At 36.4% G+C, this 21,456-nt stretch overlaps 1 protein-coding gene and 1 long non-coding RNA gene across 6 annotated transcripts in view; one reads left to right on the forward strand and one right to left on the reverse strand.

Moving 5' to 3' along the window:
- Positions 1-21,456, reverse strand: part of ALS2 (alsin Rho guanine nucleotide exchange factor ALS2) — a 72,997-nt gene that overhangs the window by 16,627 nt on the left and 34,914 nt on the right. For 3 of the 5 annotated variants that reach the window (XM_040475856.1, XM_040475857.1, XM_040475855.1), the window contains exons 11-24: positions 19,743-19,923; positions 17,377-17,442; positions 13,399-13,503; positions 12,083-12,245; positions 8,380-8,511; positions 7,853-7,981; positions 7,407-7,477; positions 6,992-7,058; positions 6,409-6,611; positions 6,225-6,290; positions 4,833-4,931; positions 4,089-4,253; positions 2,705-2,816; positions 2,420-2,497 (exon numbers count right to left, since the gene is read on the reverse strand). In XM_040475856.1, the coding sequence (XP_040331790.1) occupies positions 2,420-2,497; positions 2,705-2,816; positions 4,089-4,253; positions 4,833-4,931; positions 6,225-6,290; positions 6,409-6,611; positions 6,992-7,058; positions 7,407-7,477; positions 7,853-7,981; positions 8,380-8,511; positions 12,083-12,245; positions 13,399-13,503; positions 17,377-17,442; positions 19,743-19,923 (1,637 nt within the window). Of the gene's footprint in view, positions 1-2,419; positions 2,498-2,704; positions 2,817-4,088; positions 4,254-4,832; positions 4,932-6,224; positions 6,291-6,408; positions 6,612-6,991; positions 7,059-7,406; positions 7,478-7,852; positions 7,982-8,379; positions 8,512-12,082; positions 12,246-13,398; positions 13,504-17,376; positions 17,443-19,639; positions 19,924-21,456 lie in introns of those variants that run through there. The other 2 variants (XM_040475858.1, XM_040475859.1) reach the window with 2 other exon arrangements.
- Positions 5,043-20,835, forward strand: LOC121030917 (uncharacterized). Its single transcript, XR_005790466.1, has 3 exons — positions 5,043-5,149; positions 7,155-7,158; positions 20,825-20,835. It is a non-coding gene; the product is annotated as an uncharacterized LOC121030917 (long non-coding RNA).

The raw sequence follows: 21,456 nt of genomic DNA on the forward strand, positions 1-21,456 counted from the left end.
GATTCAACACAATTTCTATCAAAATCTCAGGCTTTATAGCAGATATTAACAAACCAGTCTTAAAATTTATATGAAAAGGCTAAAGATCCAGAACAGCCAAAACATTTTAAAAAATAATTCTTGATTTCACTAGAATTACTAGAAATCTATAGTAATCAAGACAGTGTGGTACTGGTATAAAGAGAGACATGTACATTGCTGGAATACAAGAGTCCAAAAAGAAACACATTTTATGGTGAATTAATTTCAAAAAGGTGTCAAGAAAATTCAGTGGGAAAAGTTGCTGAGGCAATTGGATACCCACATGCAAAAAGATCAAGTTAGACTTTTTTTTTTTAATTTTTTTTTTTAACGTTTATTTATTTTTGAGACAGAGAGAGACAGAGCACGAACGGGGGAGGGGCAGAGGAGAGGGAGACACAGAATCGGAAGCAGGCTCCAGGCTCTGAGCCATCAGCCCAGAGCCCGACGCGGGGCTCGAACTCATGGACCTTGAGATTGTGACCTGAGCTGAAGTCGGATGCTTAACCGACTGAGCCAACCAGGCGCCCCTCAAGTAAGACTTTTAACCCACACCACACACAAAAGTACCTCAAAATGAATCACAGACCTGAATATAAGAGCTAAAACTATAAAACTTTTAGAAGAAAACACAGAGGAAAGTTTGTTTTTTTTTTTTCTATTTGAGAGAGAGAAAAAAGCATGCAAGTGGGGCAAAGGAGCAGAGGGAAAGAGAGAACCTCAAGCAGGCTCCACACTCAGCGCAGAGCCCAATATGGGGTTTGATCCTATGACCCTGGGATCATGACCTGAGCCGAAATCAAGAGTTGTACATTCAACCAACTGAGCCATGTAGGTGCCCCCAGAAGAAAATCTTAATACCTTGAGTTAAGGAAAGATTTCTTTATATATGCCATCAAAAGCCTGACTCATAAAAATGTTTTTGATATAATGGCTTCATTAAAAAGTTTTGTGCTTCAAAAGTCACTAAAGAGAAAATATAAAGACGGGTGCCTGGGTGACTCAGCTGGTTAAGCGTCCGACTTTGGCTCAGGTCATGATCTCACAGTTTGTGGGTTCCAGCCCTGCATCAAGCTCTGTGATGACAGCTCAGAGCCTGGAGCCTGCTTCGACTTCTGTGTCTCCCTCTCTCTGCCTGTCCCCTGCTCATGTTGTCTCTGTGTCTCAAAAATAATAAATAAGCATTAAGAAAAATAAATGAAATGGTTCAACATTTAAAAAAAAGAAAGAAAATAAAAAGACAAACCACGACTGCAAGAAAATATTTGCGAATCCTATATCTGATATTAGAACTCATATCCAGAACATATAAAGAACCCTTACAATTCAATAAGACTATAAGCAAACAAATTGTCAAAATATCAAAATAACTGAATAGGCATTTCACAAAAAGACAGAGGAATCACTAATAAAAACATGAAAATATGCTCTACATAACCAGTCATTAGGAAAATGTAAATTAAATCCATGAAATATCATTTCACACCTAGGAGGATGGCAAAAAGAAAAAAATAAAAATAAAAATACTGGAAAATATGGAGAGAAATTAGAATCATCATACATTAGTGATGAGAATGTAAAATGATGCAGCCACTATGGCAAACAGTTGGCAATATCTTGATACGTTAAATGTCAATTTCCCATACAACCCAGCAATTACTCTCCTAAACACTTGCCCAAGATATGAAAACATATGTTCACATAAGAAACTGTATTCAAATGTTTATAGAAAGATTATTCATAATAGTCTGAAGTGAGAACTAATCCAATGCCCATCAATGATGAAGCGATAAACAAAATGTGGTTTTAGAATACTATTTAGCAATAAAAGGCAATGAAGTACTATACAGGTACACTATGGGAAAACCTCGAAAACATTATTCTAAGTCTAGGAAGCCACACAGAAAAGCCCTCATATTGTATGAATCCATTTATAAGAAAGGACCTGAGGGACGTCTGGCTGGCTAAGTCAGAGTGTACAACTCCTGATCTCAGGGTTGTGGGTTCAAGCCCCATGTTGGGTGTAGAGATTACTGGGGGGAAAAAAAAATCTTTAAAAAAAAAAAAAAAAAGGCAAAGCAAAGCAAAAAAAAACCTGAAAAGGCAAATCTACAGAGTTATAGAGTCCACTAAAAGGAGGTTGTCTAGGACTGGTGACAGAAATGGTGAATGACTGCAAATGAGCAGGCAATGGTGACAGAAATCTTTTTTGGATGACGTGAAAGGATCTAAAATTGGATTGTGGTGATGGCTATCCAACTCTGTATATTTACTAAAAATCATTGAAATGTACTCTTAAAACAGGTGAATTTTATGACAAGGTAGCTCTTTTTTGTTTAAGGTCAAGAAAAAATAAGTATAAGATTGTATTAGAGGAAGAAGAAAGTTAGTTTCCAACCTTTCCATTAAGAGTCCAGTCATCTGAAAATTCTCCCTCATATATAGTATCATCTTCGGAAAGTAAAACCCCATTTCCCTATGGGGAGAAACAAAACAAAAATCACAACAGATAAAATGCAAAGTAACTTAAGGAATACATGCAGCCATATCCCCCAAAGCCTTACATAATTTTAAAAGATAAGAAAAATAGTACTAAGAAGGTAGAACGTTAATAAAAATGATTTAAAAGGACACAGAATTTTTAAAAAGTCAATAGTAAGTATATGCAAAATATTTTACTCACCATCATTTTATTAAGGTGAAAGTTGCCTTCATAGTATAATCCAAACTGGGTAACTACCACACCATTCCCTTGACATACGTCATCTTGCCACATTCCCATATACTTTTCCCCCCTGTACAGAAATAGAAAAGAAATGAAAATGAAAAACTGATGGTAAGGATGAAATGGAAAAACAATTATAACATGGGAGTTGCTAGGAAAAAAAAAGAAATGAGGTTTATCATATAAAAACTCTCATTCTGAGGCACCTGGGTGGCTCAGTCAGTTGAACATCCGACTCTTGATTTCAGCTTAGGTCATGATCCTAAGGTCATGAAATCGAGCCCCATGTTGGGCTCCACGCTGAGCATGGAGCCTGCTTAAGATTTGTATTCATATTCTATCTCTCTCTCTCTCTCTCTCTCTCTCTCTCTCTCTCTCCCCCTTCCCTCCCTCCCTTCCTCCCTCTCCCTATCCCTCTCCCCTGAGCAATCTCTCCCAAAAAAAAAAAAAAAAAAGTCTCATTCTTCACATACTCAAACTCAGAGAAATCTTACTAATCTCCACTACAAAAGCAAAGTATAAACTGATTGTTAAATAATCATGGAGTTTAGTAATAACATCTAAATTTTAAAATCCCACATTATGAAAATGACATGAAGGGGGAAAAACGTATCTATTAAGTCTAAATGCAAATCAGACTAAATCAAATATGGAGGCAAAAGAACTACATTCATCCTCAAGGTTTAGTTAACTGAATTTAAGCTTAACTCCTAGGTTATTGGCATAACAAGTCCCTGACCTAACAGACCTAAGCAAAAAGATGTTTAGATACCATTCTACGACCCAAAAAGGGAATTTCCACTCGTTTCCTTGACCTTTTACTCCTATTATGTCTGACTGTTTTTAAAGGTTTTTCTTTTTATAACAGTAAAAAATTTGGTAACTTCTAAGACACTAAAAGCTTCGTATGTGCGGAGCTTTAAGGAAAATGGTACCAATGTTAATTTTGAATGATCTTGATCTTGTAAAGAAGTAATCCACTATTTGGTTCATAAGCAAATGGATAAAATAATGCCTGCCAACTGTGTCTTATTAAGAATTTCCTCAATACTGTCCAATTAAGATGCTCAGCCTTCATAAAAACATCGCTATTGGGGCCCATGAGTGGCTCAGTCAGTTAAGTGTCATGATCTCACTGTTCATCGAACTTATTGTCAGGCTCTGCTCTGACAGTAAGGAGCCTGTTTGGGATTCTCCCTCTCTCTCTCTGCTCCTCCCCAACTCATGCAAGCTCTCTCTCTAAAGAAATAAATAAACATTTAAAAACATCGCTGTTACTGGAGAAATACAGGAACCTTATCCTCTCATACTAAACTTTGAGATTAGAAGGAGAATACTATACCTAGTGATATCATCAAAGACACCATATCCTGCTTTCTTATCCATTACCCATTGGCCAATGAACATACTGGGAGAAGAGGAAGTCAATTTTCCACTCCGTAGGAGACCATGACCATGACGCATGTTATCTTGAAAACAGCCTTCAAACACTTCACCAGAGGCATAACTGTGGTTACAAAAAATGGATAAAGACCAAAACACATTGAATTCTGAGGCTCATTTTTACAAAGTTCAGGAAATTTAAATGTATACTCCTGTCCCACTGGTATCTCTATTTATTTATATGATGATTTTTCACCATTTTTTTTTTCATGTTTGAATGACTAAGGCTAAGAAATTAAAAATATTCTGGATGGTATTCTGTGTTAACATGGGGAAAAATGTGTATTAATCTCTTATGAGAAAATGAAATAATGAGTAATCTCTGAAAGGATCATACATTTTATCCATATTAGAGTTATTTAATAAATATAAATTTATAGGAAAGACATCTAGGAGATCCTATGAGAAAGCTATGACTTCTAAGGTTTGTACTATTTTGTTGAAAATTAAATAATAAATAACGTAATATTTTCACCTTGTGATAGACAAGAAGTTACCTTTATAAAAAGACTTTTGAGGCAGTTTCAGTCAAAAAAGAGTAAATAAAATTTACTCCTTGGAAATGTTGGCTACACATACATTTAAGTTTACATGATTCTTTGAAAAAGCAACACCAGTCTAACAACCTTTCCAATGTTATTACCTATAGACTCCTTGACCACACATTTTTCCTTCTTTCCAATGGCCCACATAATGGTCTTCTTTGTTCAGTGCTTTGTTTGGGATTCTATATTCTCCATATCTGCCAAGGAGAATAAAAAACATCAGAAGATGCATTTAGGACACATTCGCCTTTTCTAGGTATGCACTTGTAAACATTTTAACAAGGAGAACAGAAAAGGGAATTACCTGTGGGGGAAACGGGTAAATGGGGTTTTGGTTTAAACTGTATTTATTATCTAAGCTATCTAGCAAGTCTTAGAGGAATAGGGCATCAATCCCACTACACAGAGAGATCAAGTATTTTACCCCAACTCCAGTGAAAAACAGAAAACCTGTGTCCTAAGCCTCTGCCACTAATTAGCAACATCACCTTGGTTAAGTCCAGGTACCCAGCAACCTCACCTGTGTAAGCGGGGGGAGGGGTGGTAAATGAGTTATCTAAAGTCTCACATTCTAAAATTCCATTAAAAGGAAATTAAAAGACATCATAAAAATTTATATCATCGGGGCGCCTGGGTGGCGCAGTCGGTTAAGCGTCCGACTTCAGCCAGGTCACGATCTCGCGGTCTGTGAGTTCGAGCCCCGCGTCGGGCTCTGGGCTGATGGCTCAGAGCCTGGAGCCTGTTTCAGATTCTGTGTCTCCCTCTCTCTCTGCCCCTCCCCCGTTCATGCTCTGTCTCTCTCTGTCCCAAAAATAAATAAACGTTGAAAAAAAAATTAAAAACAAAAAAAAAAATTTATATCATCATATACACAAAAATCATCTACCCAATTTATATAATAACCTTTTTATATAGTAAAATAAATTACTTCTCTAACATGATACAAAATACTTCACTGCTGTAAGTTTATCATGCAATTATTTTTAGTGTCAGAAAACACAACAAGCTGATACAAAAATAATGCCATTTGAGTACCATTAGTATATCATCTAGAAGATTTCTCCTTTAGCACATCACAGAAATTAAAGATGATTTAAAACTACTGAAAGGAAAATTTTTCTATATCCTTTGTGTAAGGGGGGCACTATTATCTCAACAGTTCACCATCAATATTACCCCAGGTACTCAGTCTTCACCACTGGGAAATGGACAGAAAATAGTCCCATTTTAACATACAGAAAGAAAGGCTGTGTCACTTGAGGTCACAAGGCTATCAAGGTAAATGATTCACTCCAGGTAAACCAAGGCTGCAGCCTAGATTCCCAGCCCTCTTCATGATCACACATCTGCATCATAAGCCCTAGCACACTGCATGCATTTCTAAAAAACAAAACAAAAATCTATTTGTTTTGAAAATAGTTCCCAATACATAATGATGTCATCAGTGGATGAAACTGAATTTACTCTTATGTTTTACACCATCTTCTTACCCATCTTCCAAGCCATTCCTGAACATGCCAGAATACATCTTTCCATCTGGCCACTTCAAAACCCCTCTGAAATGCATAAGCAAAAAATAATACATATCAATTAATGTTTCAGATAACCAATACTTTTTCAATCTTGAATCAGACTATCATCTTCACCCCACTCATAAATCTTGAACATTTTCACCTGCCATGGGGCTTCCCTGAAAGCCAGCGTCCATCATAGGTTGCATCCTTTAGGCGAGGATCCTTATAGAAAGTATATTTGGCACTGCGTGAAATGGGTGGTTCCTGCCTCTGAATACTACTGCCACTTCCATAAGGTGGAAGGTCAGATGTCCCCCTCAAAGCCTGATCCACAGCTTGGCTTATAGCCCGTAGCCACTTAGTCTAGGAACAAAAAGTAAATGTGAATAACCTTAAAGCAACAACTCATCACGCACTGCCTTAAACCCTGATAGCTTTCCTTGCTGTGTCCTAATGACAAATAACTTTTTGCTCCTAGTAATTCTTAGCTCCTAAATAATTTTTCTGTCTCCTAATGCTTTTCTTAATGAGTAATGCTGATTGGCTCTTGGAATTTACTGCTGTATGTTTAAAAGTAAGTCACATTAAAAAAAAAAAATCTACAGTCCTGGTTTAATGAAGACTTACCAGACATAATTACGGATCATTAGCCAAGCAAGAACAATTTTTATCTTTTCTTTCCTAGCATAAGATACAGAAGTAGTCAGGCCAAAGATAAAAACAAAGTATCATAATGGACTAACCTTTTCCTGGGGTGTTGATGAAATGAGAGTGAACTGCTCCTCAGGTGTAGTTATCTTTAAGCCATTCCTAAAATGTTCACAAGGATAAACACCAGGAGGTATGACAACCTGTCATTATAATATCACTCCTCAAATATGAAAAGCAACTTGTTTATTTTGAGAGGAGAGTCAATTAAATGTAAATGCAGTCATGCCCTAGGTTTGGTTCTTACAGGACACAGAGTTACTTTGCTCCAGGTGTTATCATGATCAGCCATGATCTTCACAGGCCATTTAACTATCTACATGCTGGGAAGGTGAGCCTCATTTCACAGAATGGGGAGGCCTCCTGAGCTTTTTATCATGTCTAAGGAAATAACCTTGACAGCAAAGGGAGAGAATTAGGGTGACGGTCGGGGAAGGGGGACACACTTACACACCACCAGCTTCTTCAGAAAGTGGCTCTGCCCATAATGTGGCCAAAGGGAAAACATGATGTGTGGAGAACTGAAAGAAACAACATGGAGTCACAGCTGAGAAAACCCATATAGGCCCTGGGTGGGGGGTGGGGGGGGAGGGGGGAGGTGTCTCTGCTACATAACCCTTTTCAAATGGTTAAGTCCACATGGGTGCACCATCTCAGCCACATGATCCCCATAACATAGCTAATGCCAGTGGGTCCTGCCATCTCTGCCACAGGACTCCACTTGGTTGATACTCATTTTCAAGCTGGAAAACTAAAAGAGCTCTCTGAAATTTGGTCCATACCACAAATGCAAGCTAAACATTCTCTTTTATTCAATAATTTCAGCAAAATCACAGTACTTTTAACAGAAACTGATGGTATAATTAATTAATGTAACAGTTAGGAACCCAGCATACCTGAGCATGGACTAGGGCATCATTAAAGAGAATGAACCAATTCACAGAAAACCTCCCAGCATGCTGCAGAGATAGGGCTCGGTTACTGCTCTCACACAGCAGTCGACGCTCTGGCTTCCTCAAGGAATCCTGGAATTGAAGACAAATATATAAATGATCTTCAGAATTATTTTAAAATGCAAGGAAAAAATGAAAAAGACACTAATCACATTTAGAAGAATCTGTTGCTCATAGCTTAGGTTGGTGTTGGACCTGAAGTTAGATAGGATCTGAACACTTAATAAAAGCGCTCAAAGAAGATTAAGAAAAAAACAGGAACAAACGAAAGGTGAGTGTTCAGAGAGGATTCTTAGAAATGAGGGTAGATGTTTACAGCATCTATTGCTGTGGCCCTTAGACCACCCTTAGAAAAAGGCTCATTAAAGCATTATTACCATAAACAAACAAATGAGGAATGGAGAAAATTATGACAGTTGTTATGGATATGCCTGCTGTTTGCTGGGGTAATGCCAATTGGCATGGTTTACCGTCATTTTGCCAGGAAAGGTCTTCCAGAAGCCCAGTGTGTATTCAGCTTCCTTCCTTTTCCTGCCGAGATGGAGAGCAAGAGACTCATAACAAGAACTGGAATCCTGCAGTTTCTGGTATTCTGGAGATGTCTGAAAGCCAATAATTAAGGGAAGGGAAAAAAATATATAAAACAAATGTCCACAATCTGTAGCCTTGGTGTGGTTTTACATATGTAATATTAAATTTATGGCAGAAATCCAAATCAAGAACAGAAATGGTATACTAAAAGGAACTGAGCAGAAAGAAAATTGGTTCCAGAAAATTCTACTACACAGAGATACATATGAAACATTGGAATACTCAAGGGGAAAGAAACAAACACTGGCAATTATCAGTGAGGAGAGCAGCAGAGTACTCATGATAGGGCAGGAATTCTCAAATGTTTTCGCCTCAGGATCTCCCTATTTTGCTTATGTGGGTTTATCTATTGATATTTACCATTATTAGAAAATAAAGTCGAGAAATAAAAATAACCTTTATTAACTCACTTCAAATACAGTAACAGTTTAAGTGAAAAAGAACTATATTTTCCAAAACAAGAACAAAATGCTTCGTGAGAAAAGTAGCAATTGTTTCATTTTTTCGAATCTCTTTATTATCTGGCTTAAAAGAGGAGAGCTGGATTTTCATTTCTACTACTAAATTTAATCTGTTGGCTGAAATACATGAAGAAAATCTTCCTTTATAAGGATATGTAACTGGAAAGGGAGGATTATTTTAATAGCCATTTCAATTAATAGTGGATATTCTCCTTTGAAACTAAACCAAAATTTGTTAACTTAAGTGGTTCTTAAAGAGTAGCTGCAATGTGGAACCTGAAACTACATTAATCAAACTTTCTGTACTCTATTCTCTACATAATCAAACTTCCTCTACTCTATTAAATCCACTGATCTGTGTTACACTTTGAATAGACCTTTTACCTATGCATGGTGTTTTAACATGTGGATTAGACTTCTGGAAAATAGTGTTTCACTGAGTTATGCAGACCTTCCCAATGTTGATACGTTTTATTATACAACATCAAAAGTTCCATGTTAATATTATCACCAATCTCATCAGAAAAAGTCTTTAAGTACTGGGAAACTGCCAAACTCAGTGACCCATACATGTTTCCCACATTGTACTTTTTGCTTCACAGTTCAGATTTTATCACTGGCAACAAATACTGTCTGTTGTTCTCCTTGAAGGAACAGGTTCATTTACTCATTTTTGAGAAAATATCTACTGAATACCCAGATCTGAATTAACACAGTTATCCATCAATTGTCTTTTCAAGTTTAAAAAAAAAACAAAAAGTAGCTCTCAACTCAAACAACAGTAATCTTGTGTTTTTTCTGGAAAACCTCCAAACTTCAGTACCCAGAAGAGCCGCTTCATGTACTTCCATCTCATCATACAGAATATTAAAAAGATATATACTTCTACATGTGGCAATGATGTTAATTAGACTTATTGTGGGTGATCACTTCACAGTATGTACATCTATCCAATCATTATGTTGGGACACCTGAACATAACACAATGTATGTCACTTATATCTAGCTTGACCAAGTCCCAGCTATGCCTCAATTCTCTCATCTGTAAAAAGGGGATAATGATATCTATTTCACAGGGTTGATATGGGGATAAAATGAATACATGTAACATGCTTAGTACCTGGCACATGGAATGCATTTAATAAACATTAGGTATTATTATTTTTATCTAGAAAAGTGTACATGTATATACGATGTCTAAGGTGTACCTGAGACTTACTAAATAACAATTTGCAGTGTTCAAACATGGCCATGTGTTTTGAAAAAATTTCCACAGCTGATTTTGATTCCCAGTCCCGGTTAAGGATCACTGATATAACACAGTAAGAGGATAACGGAGAAAGATAGCACCAGTATTAGCAAAGCACAGAGGAGGGATTAACTAAATCTTTTTTTTTTTAATTTTTTTTTAATGTTTATTTTTTTGAGAGAGAGACAGAGACAGAGCATGAGCAGGGGAAGGGCAGAGAGAGAGGGAGACACAGAATCTGAAACAGGCTCCAGACTCTGAACTGTCAGCACAGAGCCTGATGTGAGGCTCAAACTTACGAACTGTGAGATCATGACCTGAGCTGAAGTCAGATGCCCAACCAACTGAGCCACCCAGGCGCCCCGGGATTAACTAATTCTTAAAAGATGGGAAGAGAAGGGAATGTGGTATAGTCAGAGAGGGCTTCATTTTCATGATAAAATGACTTTGGACCCAGGCCCTGAAAATTTCCTGTAATGAGAATGGTGGTAGTGTGTCTCGGGAAGGAAATACAAAACACGTAGGTCCATGGAGCTGAACTAACATGTAGGACACAGGGGTAGTAGATAAGGCTAGAAACAAAAGAGGATATCAGATTGTTAAGGGCCTTAAATGCCAAACTGAAGATTCTGGTTTGCTTTCAAATTTTGAAAGCCCACATTAGTTCCTGGGTCACTCTAAAGACTGAAATCTGTCTAAATAAGGAGACAGTTCCCATGATTTAAAAGATTCTAAAGTAGGGGCACCTTGGGGCGCCTGGGTGGCGCAGTCGGTTAAGCGTCCGACTTCAGCCAGGGCACGATCTCGCGGTCCGTGAGTTCGAGCCCCGCGTCGGGCTCTGGGCTGATGGCTCAGAGCCTGGAGCCTGGTTCCGATTCTGTGTCTCCCTCTCTCTCTGCCCCTCCCCCGTTCATGCTCTGTCTCTCTCTGTCCCAAAAATAAATAAATAAAATAAATAAATAAATGAATAAATAAATAAAGTAGGGGCACCTGGATGGCTCAGTTGGTTAAGTCTCAGACTCTTGATTTTGGCTCAAGTCATAATTACATGGTTTGTGACATCAAGCCCAGCATCAGCTAACAGCACAGAGCCTGCTTGGGATTCTCTCTCCCTCTCTCTCTGCCCATACCCTGTTTGTGTTCTCTCTCTCTCTCTCTCTCTCTCTCTCTCTCTCAAAATAAATAAACTTAAAAACAAATAAAAGATTCTAAAGTAGAAGAGATCCTAGAATCATTATGGCTTCTTGGAGTCCTTCAGAGAGGGAACAAAATGAAATTACACATTTTAGTACAATTTCAAAGGTGAATGTCTCAGGACCAGCTTTAACATACATCCATAACCTACAGTGGTACTAATTTCCTAGAACTCCACCCAACTAATTTTATACAGAAAGTAGACCATTTGAGAAAATCCTGTAACACTGTGATTTCTCATAGCATATGCTAAGGTAACTCAAATACCTAGCATGGAACTATCTTGAGTCCTGGCCAGGTGGTAACTCGGCTGCCTTACAGGTATGTCATTATACAGAAGGCCTTTTAAAGAGCTCTGTGTAACTCATACTTAGTATACACTCTGAAAACTATTGGGTGAGTAGCATAATTGGGTCTCAACTTTAGAAACAGTTTCACAAAATGAATACAATTAATCTTGATAAGGTCCTGAGAAGAAACTAAATCCACAGCAAAGAGAACTAGATTTACCTATAGTCTAACTTTCTTCTTTCATTTTCTTAAAGAAAAATAAATTTAATTAGACACATATAAATATTAAGTTAGTGGAGTTGGAGATGCTAGGGTAGCATAAACCAAACAAGCAACTCTGATCCTTGCCTCCCCAAGTATTCAAATCGGATATTTATGGGATCTTACCACTTCAAAACAAGTAGCAAGCTTTAGCAAAACTTTTGCATAATTATGAAGTCGTCTGATTGGCAGGAAAAACAGAGAATTCAGTATTTCCATCAATTGAGTGTTTTCATCATTTACTTCTGATAAATCTTGTAACAGCTCCTGGTTTTTATTTAGGAAATCACTGGAGGTAGAGAAAAAAAAGAGATTTAATTAATCTTTTGGTTTGACAAATGCATGATATTGAATAGACATTTTTCACTAGATGACTACTTTTTTCAGAATGCACATTTTTAGGTGCTATGAAAGCAGAATATAAATACAATGAAATAAGACAGATATAATTAAAAGAATTTTCCTGCCTATAAAATAGAGGATTTTTGCATATAAAAAGTAGCATATGGTAGCAATAGTAACTCTATAATAGAGATGCTTAATCCCAAACTGTGACTAAGTTCTAGGAAATGAATCATGCATCCCACAGCTTCAGGGAATAATTGGAGACCAGCTGACACCATTCATTACCTGTTAATTTCCAAGCCAAAAGTCACAGCAATAAATGGCAATACTAACTGCTCTAATCAGTTGTATTAAACAGAAATCTGGAGGAAAAATAAAGCTCTTTGCTCTAACACAGCTGGCATGTAATATTAAAATACTTCTAATTTCTTCTTTTCTTTTCCTTCACCTAATAAGAGTTTATTACAAAAGAGTAATAAAAAGCTATAAGTACCAGTACTACAATTAACAGGAAGTAGTAAAGCATATTCTGTGTGAAGATTTCAATGCTGAGATCTTCAAAAGGATTTCAAACTGAAGCCAACATTTATTTTGTTTTTACACTGTTTTACATAAGTTCATTATTAAAATTTTATTGCAAATTTTAATGGTGATCAGTAACCCACTGAGACTATGTTCATCAGACCAAAATACTTGAAAAGATGTGAAAGAAGAAAAAAAGATGTGAAAGAAGTAAGAGTTGGTGGGACAGAATAATAATTATTATCTGCCCCTTAGTAAGCAATAATTATGTGCCAGGTACTACCCTTGAGTGCTTTACAAGCATTATACTACAAAATTCTTACCTATAAGGCTTCAAACAAGACAATGCCACAAAAGACTATGAGGCAAAAATGAAACATTTTATAATCCCTTAGAGAACTATAGAAAAAAGAAATGTTTAACTCAGAAATTATGAAATATTATCTTTGAAGGGAAAATATGCAATAATTTCCAGGTACTCAAAAGTTCAATAGCACAAATTGGATCGTTTTATAGTGCAGTTAAGAGATCTGAGAGAGAGTGCCCTGGGGAACATGACCCAGATTTTTATTTACATTTGGCTTGTGTGGATGTTCCTACTTCCTCCTCCATGTTCTGCTGCTGAGATCAGCTGAGGACACTCATTTAACCCCACAGAAGTGTTCTGCTTTAACGTGCTCCTGAGAGATGGAAGCAGTACATGTTGAACACATACTCACTATGACCACATTTCTTCTGGATGCACAGTACTAGACCAGAAATGTTCCAACTCTTTTAAGTCCTATTACTTGTCAGCACTCACTCATGTACTCTTCATCACTCACTCATGCAATTGCCTATAGACCTTCCCCAAAAGAGCCTAGGTATGCTCTCAGGAAACCAGAGACTGTTTAGCTTATACTCTCTTGGGAGTTTTAATCTAATAATGGCAATACTGCTTTTCCTTTACAAGGCTAGGTTTGTAACTGTTACTCAAAAAATAAATATAGTAAAGGCAGAAACAATCCAAGTGTCCATCAACAGATGAATGGATAAACAAAATGTGGTATATGTATATAATGGAATATCATTCAGCCATGCAATGTAATGAATTTTGGTATATGCTACATAGACAGACCTTGAAAACATTATGCTTAAGGAAATAAACCAGACACAGGAAGACAAATACTACATGATTTCACTTACATGAGTATCCTACCTAGGACATCCTACCTAGGATAGGCAAACTCATAAAGACAAGAAGTAAAATAGAGGTTACCAGGAGCTGGGGGGCAGGGGAGAAGTTGTTGCTTAATGGATACAGACAGTGTTTTTGCTGGGGTGGTTTTTAAAAGTTTTGTGTATAGTGTGGTAATTGTTTATACAACAGGAATGTTCTTGGTGCCACAGAACCATACACTTAGGAATGTTTAAAATGATAATTTTTTTTTAAACCTACATGATGATCAAACCATCAGACTAGCATGAATTAAGTAGCTAGATGATAAACCAGCTTAATGATGGGAGTCTGAGTATCAATATCCAAGACCCACTAACTGCCATGTAGGCTCACCAGCTATGCTCTAGAAGTTCTTTTTTTTAAAGAAATACTTTAGGGGCGCCTGGGTGGCGCAGTCGGTTAAGCGTCCGACTTCAGCCAGGTCACGATCTGGCGGTCCGTGAGTTCGAGCCCCGCATCGGGCTCTGGGCTGATGGCTCAGAGCCTGGAGCCTGTTTCCGATTCTGTGTCTCCCTCTCTCTCTGCCCCTCGCCCGTTCATGCTCTGTCTCTCTCTGTCCCAAAAATAAATAAACGTTGAAAAAAAAAATACTTTAAAATAATTTAAAATACTGACTTTGTAAGTAGAAGTTGTAAAAAGATGTTATTACTGCCTTTAAATACGTAAAACCCTGGGGTTCATGAACCACAGTTTGGGAAATGCTGCCCAAATTCAGACTTCATATTTGCTTCCACAGCTTAAAGTCACCCATTGTTCATCAATTGCTTTCCACCTGTCTAGGCTCTGGCAAGAGGCTTTCATTTACATCATCTGCTTTAGCTGCTCTGACAATGAGTCAGGTCAACTCCTGAGTACTGTGAACTCAATTCTGAAATAGTAGAGGAAGGTTAATAAAAAATAAAATAAGGCAAAATAAGGCACCAGGGTCAGTAACTACCAGAGTCCCTCAAGTAGGCAAGAAAACCCCATTTTTAAACCACCACAAGTCACCTATTTTTGCATTAACTAAAATCGCTTTTCCTCAAGCATTACTATTTGCAAAAATAACCATTCCTTTTTTTTTCTTCATTTAATTATTGGTTTGACTGCAGTCATTTTCCCCTACGTTTTTGGCCAAGATTCACCATTTCACCAACACTAAAGGTTAAAAAAGCTTTTTTTTAGTCATTATAATGTACAGATTATAAATGTAAAATTGGAAATTGTAACAAATGTAAACTTGTCAGTTAAAAGCCAGAAGCTCTCAGATTAAAAAAAAAACAACAAAGCAGTAAGTCCATCAATTTACTATTTATAAGAAACATACACACAAAAAAACTACAATACAATATAGGCAGGTTAAAATAGAATAGAAATTGGTGTCATTATATTAATATAAAACAAAATATCAAGATCACAGATTTAAAAGTTACTACATAAGGTTAAAATATGACACTCTCTAACTTGTCATTAAAAAAATGAAGGCCAAATCCTTATTTTGGAAATGAATGAGCACATGACATAAGTCAAAGAAATCAATGAGCACATGACATAAATCAAAGAAAAAAATCACGACAGAAATTAGAAATACATTTATAATTTAATGACTATAAAAACAAAACTTTAAGATACAGTCAAAGCAACACTTGGAGGGAAATTTATGGCCTTGGATGAGTACATCAGAAAAATTAAAGGATTGGAAAATTAATGAACTAAATGCTAAACTCAAAGTTGGGAGATATTAAGAGGAGAACACAAAGAAAGAAGAAGGAAATAAGAGGCAAACATTAATGAAAAAGAATGGAAAAACTAAAGCTTAACCTTTGGAAAGAAGATTTAAAAAAGGTAAACTATTGACAAAATCAACTAAGATAAAAAGATATAAGGCTCAAATAAGAGGAATGAAAAACAACTACATTTATTATGGAGGTGAAAATAATCTTAAGAAATATTATGCCAATAAATTGGAAAACTTTGATGCAATAAACAATTTTCCAGAAAAGTACAAATAATTAAAGCCACAAGAAGAAATAAACACCTGAACAGATCTAATCATGAAAGAAATTTAACTGGTAGTTTAAAAATCCCCTACAGAAATGCCCCCAAAGGGGCACCTGGGTGGCTCAGTTGGTTAAGCATCCGACCTCGGCTCTGGTCATGATCTCAGGGTTCGTGTGTTCAAGCCCCACATCAGGCTCTGTGCTGACAGCTCAGAGCCTGGAGCCTGCTTCGGAGTCTATGTCTCCCTCTTTCTCTCTCTCAAAAATAAATAAACATCAAAAAAAAAAAAAAATGCCCCCATGAAAGCCCTATCTTTTCATAGATGAATTCCACAAAATCTGAAAGTACAGATATTCCCTATCTCATGCAAACTATTCCAGAAAATAAAGTTCCCACACTCATTTTGTAATTGCTAGTGCAACCTTCTTACCCAAACTGAGCAAGTTCAGAAGAGAAGAAAAACCTCACATTCACATAGTTGCAAAAATTTTAAATATTAGCAAATGTCAGTAATGTACTGAAAAACTAATACAAACAGGCCACTGAATTTATCTTGAGAACTCAAGGATATTTACCTTTAAAAAAATCAATTGCTCTTCAACTTTCAGGAATAGAGGGAGCCATTTTTTTTTTCTTAAAGAAGGGAATCTTTTAACCCTATAAATGATATTTACCAAAAACCTAAGGCAATCATCTTTAATGAAGAAATGCTAAAACTATCCTCTTTAAGATCAGAAATGATCGTAGGATGTTATTACTCTATTAGGATATAAAATCAAAAGCAAACATGGCAAAACATTAACGTCTATGAAATCTGGGTTGTGAGTATATATTTGATATGTTTATTAAAATACATGTGAATTTTTTAAACTTGCTTTTGTCTATAGGTCAACACTTGTTGAGAATCTACATAGTTCAGAATGATTAGATTCATGTAAGGTGCTTTTATATTTATTATCCAGAAACTAAACGCAGAATCTTTCTTTCTGTGCAACACTTTGTGTTTTTCTCTACACCATCACATACGTTATTTGTTCCTTACCAGGGCAAAAACATTCCCTTCTTTCAGATGAAAAAAATTATGCTCAATTTGGTGAAGAGAGTTGTCTAACATCTCAGGGATAATAAGTGGTAGCACTAAACAAGGACCCAGACCATGTAGTTTTTTCAGTACTACACTACTTCCAATGATAATCAGGAGCTATCCTTTTAAGAGTCAGTGAAAGTCTACATTTTGATTCATTTGGTAAAATGACGAAGTCAAAGCTTTTCCCAGGCACTCAAAAACACAGAACACAATAAAATATGATCTTTGGTTGTTAGAATAATAATGGGAAGGTAAGTGTTTGCTTACATGGCAGGCTTAGCAAGAAGCTGGAATCCTCCCATAACCAGGAAATTTGTAATAGATGTGCAATACCTTGAGCAAAAGAGAAAACACACATATGTTAGCATTAAAATGTAAATTTGTTCTTCAGAATTTTCAAACAAGCAACTGGAGCAGATACTTTTTGGTATCTCACCAATAAGTTTCAGTACTTTTGTGATGTCAACATTCATGAACTGTAAAGGACTGAAAAGAAAGGCAGGTTATGTGATAATCACAATACTCAGGCAGAGGGAAAAGCCATTTTAGTAAAGATATTACTATAAATTATAAATTTAAAATACACCTAAATTATGCAGAAGATCCTAGAATTTGTTTGGTAGATTTTACTTTGGTAACTTAACAAACTTGAGAAAATATGATTTAAACTGCTGGATTTTAGTGAAAATTAAGTCTTCAGAAATAATAGAGAAGAAAAAAATATGTTAAAAAAGCTCCAGTGAAACTTAGAAAATGTTGGTTAAGTTTTGATCAATTGCTAGAGAATGTCTTGATATATTGTTTTGAGTTGTGTATACTTCTACCATACTCCCAGGATGGCAAAATGGAATCAACTGACTTTCAGAAAGAGGGTAAATTCCTATTAAAAACAGCCCAAAGTGGGTGCCTGCGTGACTCAGTTGGTGGAGCATCCAACCCTTGATCTCAGGTCTTGATCTCAGGGTTGTGAGCTCAAGTCCCACATTGGGCATGGAGCCTACTGGAAAAAAAAAGCCCATGGTACTGTACACTTAAAAATGGTACTACTAGGGCACCTGGGTGGCTCAGTTGGTTAAGCATCTTACTTCAGCTCAGGTTTGTGAGTTCAAACTCCACATCGGGCTCTCTGCTCTGAGCACAGAGCCTGCTTCCGATCCTCTGTCTCCCTCTCTCTCTGCCCCTTTCCCGCACTCACTCTCTCTCGCTCTCAAAAATAAACATTAAAAATAAATAAAACAAAAATAAATAAAATGGTCCCGATGGTAAATTTGATGTTACATGTATTTTACCACAATTAAAAATTATTTTCAAAATTCATAAACAAATCAGGATTTTTTTACTTGTCCCATCAATATGAATAAATTGTGTTAAAAAAAAAATAGTCCAAGGTATAAAAAAAAAAAAGCATTTCTAATTATAGATCCTGAAGTATCAGAGAACAAAACAAAAGAAGTAAAAAAGATTGAGATAAATAAGATAAAAAAGAACTATACTAGTAAAAGCTGAAAGCTTCACACAAACAAAATCTTGTTTAAAAAAGTAAATTGGTATCAAATTATGTATTTTTCATGTCTGATAGACAATGAGTTAAAAGGCTTCAACTTGGGTATTTCCCCTCAGACAATAGCTTCAAATACATTCAATTTCGTTTAGAATTAAAATCACATGCATCTAATCTATCTGTATATACATGCATAAATGCGAAAGGAAATATACTAAGATTATTAATAATGGCTATTTCTGGTGATCAGATTACGGGCAACTTTAAACATCTTTTTGACTATCTTTATTTATACAGTTTTCAATAACAAACTTTACTTATATTAAAAATAACTTCAACAAAACACCAATAAACATTAACTCCTTTTCACTGGCTCTGCACTGTGGCTGCATGATCTCAGAGCTCTACACAGCGCCTGGTACTTAGTGGGTACTCAGTCGATATTTGCTAGATGGATGAGGTATTAATAAAGAATAAAATTTTCACTTCAGATCAAAGCATTAATGTTATTTTAATGCACACTAAAATAACAAATTATGCCTCACGTCATAATGTCAATATACAAATTAAGAAAAAGTGAGAAATATTTAAATTTTCAAACACATTTGGTATATTTTACTTGAAAAACATGAAAAGAACTTTGGATAACTATCCTAGATTTTATTAAGGAAATATCTTTATTTTGAAGATAGTATGGTCTTTAAATCCTCCATTTACACAACAATAAAAAACAGACATTGGAACAAGTCGATATTTACCATTAGCAGTTGTTCTTAAAATAATTGTTCAGTTACTTATTTCCTCTAATTTTAGCATAATTTACTTAAGTAAGCAACACTGTTCTCTAAAGAACCATATTTATTATAGTATATTTTATGTAAATTAAGTAGACTATCAATCATTTTGCTAAACTGTAGAAGGAAATATAATTATTTTTAAGACTCTTTCCTCTTAAAGAAAACTAAAATTTTAGCAATGCAGAACTATAGTTGGCTTAAGATTAAAATACTGCTTTGCAATTTCTATTACCTTATATCACTGTCCCTAATCTAGTCTCTTCTGATTAAGGAGCTGTTCTCCTTGGCAGAATAACCCTGCAGAGATTGAACATGACACGGGACTGGATACTTGCTCTGTATAACTATCCAAGAAGAGACTTGCATGCTTCAGAATGACCAAACTCCTGGCTTCCTTTATCCCATGAAGGAAGCTGCTCAGTGAGGCTCCATGCTGACCAATTAGGTAACACAGCTTGCTGAACCGGCTCGCCACCTCCTGCAACAGCTGGACTGTACTTGCAGTGCCCAAATTGTCTGTAACAATATGATGATGATGACATAACCTGAAGACTCATTACCTGAATACTTTCTTATGATCAAGATTATGAATCCTCCTTTTCTAAAAATACTTAACATGTTGAGACGTACTCTCAACTGTGGAACTCAAATAATCAGTGGTAAAGAAAGCAACTTCAGAGATCATAGAATCCAGTCATTTGAAAAACTTGTTAAAAATATATTCACAGGGATTCTATAGATTCTGACTCAGTAGACCAAGGTTAAGATCCCAGGATGGATATATTCAGAAGAAAAGCTGTCCAGGGTATTTTGAAGACTGGCCAAATTTGAGAACCACTGAGCAAATCCAACTCTCCTCTCATTCTGAAGAGAAGTAATCTGAAGCCAAGAAAGGGGAAGTGAATTATCCAATTTCACACAACTGGAAAGTAACAGCTAGGAATCAAACTCACTTTTGTAGTTATATCTTGGTTAATATTTTCAACTTTTTGTACTGACTTCTGCTCTATTGCTCCTGGGGCAAGCCCAACACTTCAGTGCAGAGAGGTCAATCCCCCAATCAGACTGACCAGATTGCTCTGAACTTTATACAGGGCACCAGGAGATTATTTGCTTTTTCCCAGTCCAAAGTTCCTAGTTTCCAGGACATCTCTCTAAGCACTGAGGCTGATGAGCAGACAAGGGAAAAACAATAAAGAAATCAAGAATCAGGACAAGGACAAGGATGATTTCACTTTTGTTTTAGAGCAATCCAGGAAGCTTCCAGCTTAGATTGCTGCTTTTCCCCTGCCAAACTCCTGGGATATTAGGCCCACCCACTGGAGAAGAATTTATAGAACAAGCACTCTACAACACTTAAAAAGGAAAAACATATCAAAAACTAAAATAAACAAACTGGGGCGCCTGGCTGGCTCAGTTGGAAGAGCATGTGACTCTATGTGAGTCGTGAGTTTGAGCCCCACACTGGGTATAGAGATTACTAAAAAATTAAGGGGCGCCTGGGTGGCGCAGTCGGTTAAGCGTCCGACTTCAGCCAGGTCACGATCTCGCGGTCCGTGAGTTCGAGCCCCGCGTCAGGCTCTGGGCTGATGGCTCAGAGCCTGGAGCCTGTTTCCGATTCTGTGTCTCCCTCTCTCTCTGCCCCTCCCCCGTTCATGCTCTGTCTCTCTCTGTCGCAAAAATAAATAAACGTTGAAAAAAAAAATTAAAAAAAAAAATTAATAAACTCAAAAAAATAATAAAATAAAATAAACCAAAACCAAAATAAAACAAAATAAATGCAGACAGTCCCTAACTTACAAAAGGGGGCATTCTGAAAGACCATAAATTAGTTATTTGAAAAAATAGTGGCTTTCCCATTATAAAATGGGCTGACCCACACAAACCAATGTCAACCTAATGTGGAAAATCTGATGTGCTAATAAGGCAGAATTTAAGTATCACAGTTTTGACTTGAATTCTAGGTCCTCAGAGAGGGTCAAGGATTGCAGGAAAGAAAAAGAAAAGTTCCTCTCTATTTTCTATGTGCAGGGCCAAACTTATAAAAAT

The sequence above is a fragment of the Herpailurus yagouaroundi genome, unplaced genomic scaffold (assembly GCF_014898765.1).
Source record: "Herpailurus yagouaroundi ecotype Mexico unplaced genomic scaffold, PumYag 140, whole genome shotgun sequence".
Lineage (NCBI taxonomy): Eukaryota > Metazoa > Chordata > Mammalia > Carnivora > Felidae > Herpailurus > Herpailurus yagouaroundi.